We start from the raw sequence: 8,173 nt of genomic DNA, 5'->3' as shown, positions 1-8,173 counted from the left end.
ATTTCTTCATACTTATTATGATTAAAATTCAAAAAAAATATTCTGGCAAATCTAGAAAATCTGTAGAATCAAATTTAAATCTCATTTCAAAGTCTTTTGAATGTCTTTTAAAATTATAGTTTTGGAAAATCTAGAAGAAATAATGATTTGTCTTTGTTAGAAACATAGCTTGGTCCAATTTGTTATATATTCTAACAAAGTGCAGATTGGATTTTAACCTATTTAAAACATGTCATCAAAATTCTAAAATTAATCTTAATCAGTAAAAATTACAAATTATGTTCCATAAATTCTTTTTTTATTTTTTTCCCAAAAGATTCGAATTACCTAGTTTTTCTCTCCTTTTTTTCGGTTGAATTTTGAATTTCAAAGAGTCGAAATTGAAGATATACTATGTTTCAAAATTTTATTTTCATTTTTTTCCTATTTTCTCCTCTTTTAAACCGTTCAATTAAGTGTTTTTTCAGCATTTATTCTCTAAAAAAAAATCTTCCGTAAAAGGAAAAAAAATGTACGACGGAATGGCAGACAAAAATACAATTTTTTAAATTTATATAGATTTATTTATTAAAGGTAAATTGAGCAAATTGGATATTTCTGGCAATTTATTTAAGTGTGTATCAAACTGGTAGCCCTTCGCATTAATCAGAACCCAAGAAGTAGCTCTTGGTTTCAAAAAGGTTGGTGACCCCTGATTTAGAGCCACATGTGTGAAGCATCATTAACATCCATTTCCTACCGCTTGTCCCTTTTGGGGTCACGGGGGGTCGCTGGAGCCTATCTCACCTGCATTCGGGCGGAAGGCGGTATACACTATGGACAAGTCGCCCTCATCGCAGGACCAACACAGATAGACAGATAACATTCACACTCACATTCACACACAAGGGACCATTTAGTGTTGCCAATCAACTTATCCCCATGAAAATAAACATTCTTTATTATGACATTATTGTATAAATTCACACCGGTTATGAGCCCGTATTTTCTGACAAAAGTGGTAAACTAATTTAGTATTCCACTTTGTGCTTGTTTAAACACTTGTCCCATCGAAAGATTCTCAGAAAACGTTTGCATTTTAGGAATGAATACTTTATGTCAGTTTAATTACATTTCTTCAAAATATGGTGAAATGAATGTGTCAAGTATTCTAATATTGATACAGTATATTCTTGCGACTCTGACAATAATAGATACATTTTCATCCATCCATGCATCCATTTCCTACCGCTTATTCCCTTTGGGGTCATGGGGGGTCGCTGGTGCCTATCTCAGCTACAATCGGGCGGAAGGCGGTGTACACCCTGGACAAGTCGCCACCTCATCGCATTACATTTTCAAATAAAATATTTAAAAGTGTTAATAAATAATTATAATTGGAATTAAATATATCAATGCATATGTAAGTATTTATTCATTTACCGGTATGTAAAACTACATTTTTTTTTTGTTTATCATTAAATATCCTGGGTTTGATTCCCGGGTTTGGGGTCTTTCTGTGTGGAGTTTGCATGTTGTCTCTGTGACTGCGTGGGTTCCCTCCGAGTACTCCGGCTTCCTCCCACTTCCAAAGACATGCACCTGGGGATAGGTTGATAGGCAACATTAAATTGGCCCTAGAGTGTCAATGTGAATGTGAATGTTGTCTGTCTATCTGTGCCTTTTTTTTAGCCCAAGTCCAAAAGTCAAAATGTTTGGACAGCCCGATTTAGGGTATGATTATGTTTATGTTTTGTATTGACTGAGATATATATATATATATATATATATATATATACATATATATATATATATTATAGATAGATAGATAGATAGATAGATAGATAGATAGATAGATAGATAGATAGATAGATAGATAGATAGATAGATAGATAGATAGATAGATAGATAGATAGATAGATAGATAGATATAGTTACTTATAATATTAAGATACATTCTGGAAAAGTGTGTTATAGATACTGTTGTAAATAGCTGGTCTTGTCATTCTCATCCGGACCTGAGGACGACCAGGTGGTGTAAATGGACCAAATATGACGCCGGTGAGGAAGTGTTGAACAGAAAGTTTTTTATTTGATCGAGCAAGTCCTCACAATTTCAGGTGCTGTAGCAAACCTTTCCCTCTGTTAAGCAAACTTCTACTTACATACCTTTTACATGAAGACGCTTACTCTTTGTTGTTCTGCCAGACAGTTTGGACAACACTGACATTGTATATACAAAAGCAGAAGACATCCATGAGTTGTCACTCTGACCAATTGAGTCAACCAACCAACGCCAACCCAACGCCCCCGACGCAAATCCCGTAGGGGTGATGAAAGGATGGTCAGCGCCTGAGAGAAGCGGCCTACCACCATGACCCCGCACTCCCTTCCCTCTGTTGTTAGATATCTCGAGATGTATGTAGTATTATATATATATGTGCTTTGCTAGAGAGATTTTTTTCCCACTCCAGACTGGGCCCCCTCAGGAGCCCAGTCTAGATTGTATTTTTTTTACTCATCCTTCCCCAGCGTTCAACCTTTTTCCCCATCTTTTACGGGGTGCATTGTGGCGACCCGTCAGCGTTCCTGTTCTGTAACCCTGTACACTGTTTGTTTGTCTATTATTGAACGGGTTTGTGCTGAAAACAAGGTTTTGTTTGTACTTGTGCAATGACAATAAAGACTTATCTATCTACGTGACCTCCGATCCCTGATTTCTACTCCTACAGGTGGGGGCTCCTACCCGATGTCGAAAAAGTGTTGATACTTCCTCCTTAAAATCTAACTGCTGCTATCCTTTAAGTTGCCCATCATTCTGGGGGCAGAAGCAAGCACACTCTGGATGATCTTTGTTTGACATCTGTACATGAACCTATCTAAGGGTGTCTTCCTTAATAGAATAATCCCCTAACAGATTATGTGACCAAGATTTAAACACATACTGGTTTACAATCTTTCAAGAAAAAATGTACAAGCTACAGTTTATGGACAATTCAATATCCACCAGACTCCCGCAGAGGTGTATTCTTGCCAAAAACTCAGTTAAAGTATGTATATTATTTAGCTGCGCACATGACAGTTTAAAGTATATATCTATTTATTTACGCTCTCCGCTTTTAATGTAATTAATTAACGATTATTTGATGCTTTCATTATATAATTGGTTTGCTTTCTTGTACCTTTGTGCACCAGTAATGCATTTTAAATTATATTGCATACGGATTGTTCTTTATACCCCCCACAAAAGAATGCTGTAAAATGTATATAAAATAAGGCTATGGGAATCGAAACCCAGTTCTTGTTCAGAACTGGTTTCCAGTGTAGCAATTTTTTGGGATGTAAAATAAACGGATGTCAAAAAGTTCACATTCTGCCGGGTGGGATGGCGTCATTACGCAACATGAGTAGTGATGTCAGTTTGCAAAATAACTAAAATTTTACAAGAAAAAATTGCAAAAGCCTTGGTTGTAATATTTATAAGTCTTCTAGTTCATCAAGCGGACGACATGCAAGCAATGTGCTGAAACATTTGAACACATAGCATGCAACAATTAAAAATTAAAGTTGCGTTTTTTAACCGCTCCTGTGTTCAATTGTAGTCAGAGAAAAGTTGCATGTTTTTTCTGCAACCAGATTTTCTTTTTGAATAATGTGTAAAAATCCAATCATGTCAGCAATTAAATTCAAATGTGAAACTAATAAGTTGTATTAACTCGTTACATGCAAAGTGAGATATGTCAATCCTTTATGGCAGTGGTCCCCAACCACCGAATTTTTTTTTTTTTTTTTTTTTTTTTTTAATCAAATGAACATTAAAAACACAATATACACTTACAATTAGTGCACCAACCACAAAAACCTCCCTTTTTCATGACAAAGAAAAAAAAATAAAAAATTCACTCGGATAACAAAAATAAGGGCATGCTATGAAGCCATTGCCTTTGACGCCTTCTACAACATGTACAAACTGCTTGCCAGTCCAGCAACATGTTGTATGCAGCTTCCGCAAACACACGTACAAGATTGAACGGCATACTGGGTGATACAGAGTACATTAATGGTTGTGATATAAACAATTTTAACACTCTTACTAATATGCGCCACGCTGTGAAGCCACACCAAACAAGAATGACAAACACATTTCGGGAGAACATCCTCACAGTAACACAACATAAACGCAACACAACAAATTCCCAGAATCCTTTGCATCCATGACTCTTCCTGACTATATTATACACCCCGCTAGCACCAAACAACCCCCCCCCCCCCGTACGTCGGTAAGGTGGGCGGCTTCCCAACTCCATCTTTCTACTTTGACTTCTCCAATATTAATTGAACAAATTGCAAAAGATTCAGCAACACAGATCTCCAAAATACTGTGTAATTATGCGGTTAAAGCAGACGGCTTTTAGCTGTGTGTGTGCGCAGCGCTCATACTTCCTAAAAACCCGTGACGTCTTGCGTACACGTCATCATTAAACAACGTTTTCAAGACGAAACTCCCGGGAAATTTAAAATTGCAATTTAGTAAACTAAAAAGGCTGTATTGGCATGTGTTGCAATGTTAATATTTCATCATTGATATATAAACTATCAGACTGTGTGGTGGGTAGTAGTGGGTTTCAGTAGGCCTTTAAAGAGGTAGTTTGACATGTACTTCGGTATCGGGGAGGTGTAACGGATTTTATAGACTATAGGCTCAGTGCAAGTTGTTTTACTCTGTTTTACATAGTATCCACCCATCCATTTTTCTACCACTTGTCCCTCCCGGGTTCGCGGGGAATGCTGGAGTCCATCCCAGAAGGCGGCGTACACCCTGGACAAGTTTAAATAGTTTTTAAAAAGATAACTTTTTACCTCCACGTTGTCATATTGGCCACTGGAGGTCGCCGTAAAGAAAAGACTACACTAACCCGCGAAAATCCACCTCCGGTCGTACTCGTACTTCCTTTTTTGCACCGGGTAAAAATGGCGGAAGGCATACTTCGTGTTGGAAGAGGCACTTTGATTATGTCAGCCAAACTACGGCACTGTTCCCGGTTGAAACCGATTGGAAATGAAGGGAAGGGCACGGTACGTTCATTACCATTACCAAGCGTGGTTTTATTCGGGGATTATAAACGTTTCAACACATTTGAAGCCGGTGGCTTGGCAGTTTCGCGAGACTCTTTCACAACACCGGTTTGTGTTGGACGTGACGTCATTTATTTTAACCGGCGGGGTTCTCTCTGGCTTGGACGACGGGAGTATCCTGTGACTTTCCCCGCGCCAAGGACACGCCGGGGCTGTGTGACGCTCACCAGGACTTACAGTGGTAATGGCGGTCAAGGGGAGCCGCTTTATAAAAGCAAAACGGGTTACTATGACATCCTGGAGGTGGCCCCCGGCGCCACGCATGCGCAGATTAAAACCGCCTACTATAAGCAGTCCTTCGTCTACCACCCGGACAGAAACGCCGGTTGCGACTCGGCCACTGTTCGGTTCTCGGAAATCAGCGAGGCCTACACCGTGCTGGGCAACAAGGCCCTGCGGAAGAAGTACGACCGCGGCCTGCTGAGCCAGCTCGATTTGACCGGCTCTTCCAGACCCTCCGCTAAGGACACGAGTGGGAGCTCGACCCCGGCGCAGGGCGATAGGCGGCGGTCAGTGGTGGCTCCCGGCGGCGTGTACGACTTCGACAAGTTCTTCCGCTCTCACTACAGCGAGCAGCTGCAAAGGGAGAAAGACAACCGAAAGCGACAAAAGGACATTCTGAAGCAGAGGCAGGAGACGATGACTGAAAGGAACATGGAGGGTTTTACCGAACTAGGCGTGGTCGCGATGATCGCGTTGGCGTGTTGTCTGTTTTCCACCTTCAAGTGACATTTTGGGTAACCTGTCACATTTACCTAAAAGACTTACTTCTAAATGTCACTCCGCCAAGATGTGTTCGATTCTGTCTGCAGAATAACTCTGATGAAGGATAAGGATGGATGTAGGGCTGGGCGATATTTTTAGGCCATATCGCGATATATCTATCCATCCATATTTTGCCTTGGCCTTGAATGCACACTTGATGCATATAATCACAGCAGTATGATGACTATATGTGTAACCAGTGGTTCTTAACCTTGTTGGAGGTACCAAACCCCACCAGTTTCATAAGCACATTAACCGAATCCTTCTTTAGTGAAAAATAAAATTTAAAAAATTCAAATTCAAGATAAAGTTATTTCTTTGGTAACACTGTAGTATGGGGAACATATTCTAAGTAACAAAGACTTAATTTAAAAGGGTTAGGGCCAGGGTTAGAGGGTTAGGGTTATAAAAAGGTAATGCCGAATAAGGCATTAATAAGTACTTAATGACTAGTTAAGAGCCAATATGTTACTAATTTGCATGTTAATAAGCAACTGATTAATGGTGAATATGTTTCACCATACCTAAGTGTGACCATGTTTTTTTACCGGTGCACAAAGTGAACCGTGCATGAACATCACCTTGTTCAAAGAACAAAACCAACACAGTGCATAAACTCACAACAAATGACACCTGCAAATCAGTGTGACTTCTGCTGTTGCCGTATGCGTAATACGCCGATGGGGAGAAGTTTTTATTTAAATGATGAGTCGGGTGTGTTTTGACCTCCGCCGAACCCCTAGGGTGCGATCGAACCCAGGTTAAGAACCACTGGTGTATACATTTAAACATTCTTCTTCATACTGCATTAATATATGCTACTTTTAGACTTTCATGCAGAGAGGGAAATCACAACTAAGTCAATTGACCAAAAGTGTATTTATTAAAGTTATTAAGCAATGGCACAAACATTCACGTCATTTCCTAAACATAAATTGCAAGATTGTCAGAGACATATTGTCAAATAAAAATGAGCTGCATAATAGGAAATCAATTAGTATTCTTCCTTCACTATGTGGTATGTTACTAAGGTTATGAAATTCTCTAGCGAGTGACTTTTCAAATGATGCTACATATTAGCAGTAAAGCTACTTTTTATAGCAACGCTTTTTCCCCACACTTGACAAATTACGGTTGTCTGTTAGACATATTCCCACTTGAAGCCGAACCACCGCCAGACGATGGAAACCCTGCTGTTTTTCTTGGGAATTACTGTATTTCCTTGAATTGCCGCCGGGGCGCTAATTAATTTAAAACCTCTTCTCACTCCTGCGCTTACCAAATGCATGCGGTAAAAGTAAGCATGCGCTAATTATTTTAAAACCACTTCTCACTCCAACACTTACCAAAGTTATGCAGTAAAAATTGAGTGTGATGTAAGCTTGGACCTTAAATCCTACTGAGTAGCTCTTAATCTTCTTCCCTTTATGCGATTTCAAATTACTGGTATTGAAATCAGCCTCTTCCATTTTGAAGATGATGACAGGGGAAGTGTCACTCATGACGTCACGAGTTTGACCAGGTGGTAATTCAAGGCAGGCGCATACTATATGCCCTGCGGCAATTCAAGAAAATACGGTAAGTCTTCCTTTATTTGTTACCAGATCCGCACCATCTTTCTCACGTACAACTACGTTAGCAGCTAACGTTAGCCACACCGCTAGCTCTCTGCTGGGCGAGGGCATGTATGTGACGTATGCAGGGTTTCCCACACATTCATTTGTGGCGGCCCGCCACGAAAGAATTACGGCTGCCACAAATGAAATAAAAAATTTTAAAAATTATATATATATGTATATATTTTTTTTTATTTTTTTTTCCCGGCTTTTGACTTCCTCGACCGCTCATAAAAGCAATCGGACTCTGTCTGTGAATGGAGCTTGTAGTTACATATTATATAAATATGTAAATATTATATAAATATGTATATATTTGTGTACGTAAAGTGTTGTAATTATATTCCAACTCCGCGTTCTTGGTCATCGCCGCTGCCTGACCACACCACCACAAATAGATGCCTGACCTGTGGGAAACACTGCGTATGACGTGACAGTTTGTGACGTATGTAAGAATGTGCGCCTGCTTGTCTGTAAGGAGACACACGAAAGAGTGAGGAGAGCCTGAAGTGTACGCCCGCAGCTAAAAGGCCTGCGTGAGAACGTATACTCGAATATTACGATATAGTCATTTTCTATATCGCATAGAGACAAACCTGCGATATATTGTATATATCAATATATCGCCCAGCCCTAAATGGATTGTACCTTTATTTCTAACGTCCAACTGGTAGGAG

General features: G+C 39.6%; 1 protein-coding gene across 1 annotated transcript; it reads left to right on the top strand.

Moving 5' to 3' along the window:
• Positions 1-4,925: 4,925 nt before the first annotated feature.
• Positions 4,926-6,870, top strand: LOC133550238 (dnaJ homolog subfamily C member 30, mitochondrial-like). The gene has a single exon (XM_061896404.1). It carries the CDS (start codon positions 4,951-4,953, stop codon positions 5,842-5,844), a length of 894 nt encoding a protein of 297 aa, XP_061752388.1. The 5' UTR covers positions 4,926-4,950; the 3' UTR covers positions 5,845-6,870.
• The last annotated feature ends 1,303 nt before the right edge of the window (positions 6,871-8,173 follow it).

The sequence above is a fragment of the Nerophis ophidion genome, linkage group LG03 (genome assembly GCF_033978795.1).
Source record: "Nerophis ophidion isolate RoL-2023_Sa linkage group LG03, RoL_Noph_v1.0, whole genome shotgun sequence".
NCBI lineage: Eukaryota > Metazoa > Chordata > Actinopteri > Syngnathiformes > Syngnathidae > Nerophis > Nerophis ophidion.
The sequence above is the reverse complement of the archived record's forward strand: the minus strand, read 5'-3'. Positions and strand labels throughout refer to the sequence as shown.

What these genes read in the sequence shown, in the direction of transcription:
- LOC133550238 (XM_061896404.1), top strand. Translation starts at nt 4,951, where the DNA reads ATGGCGGAAGGCATACTTCGTGTTGGAAGAGGCACTTTGATTATGTCA.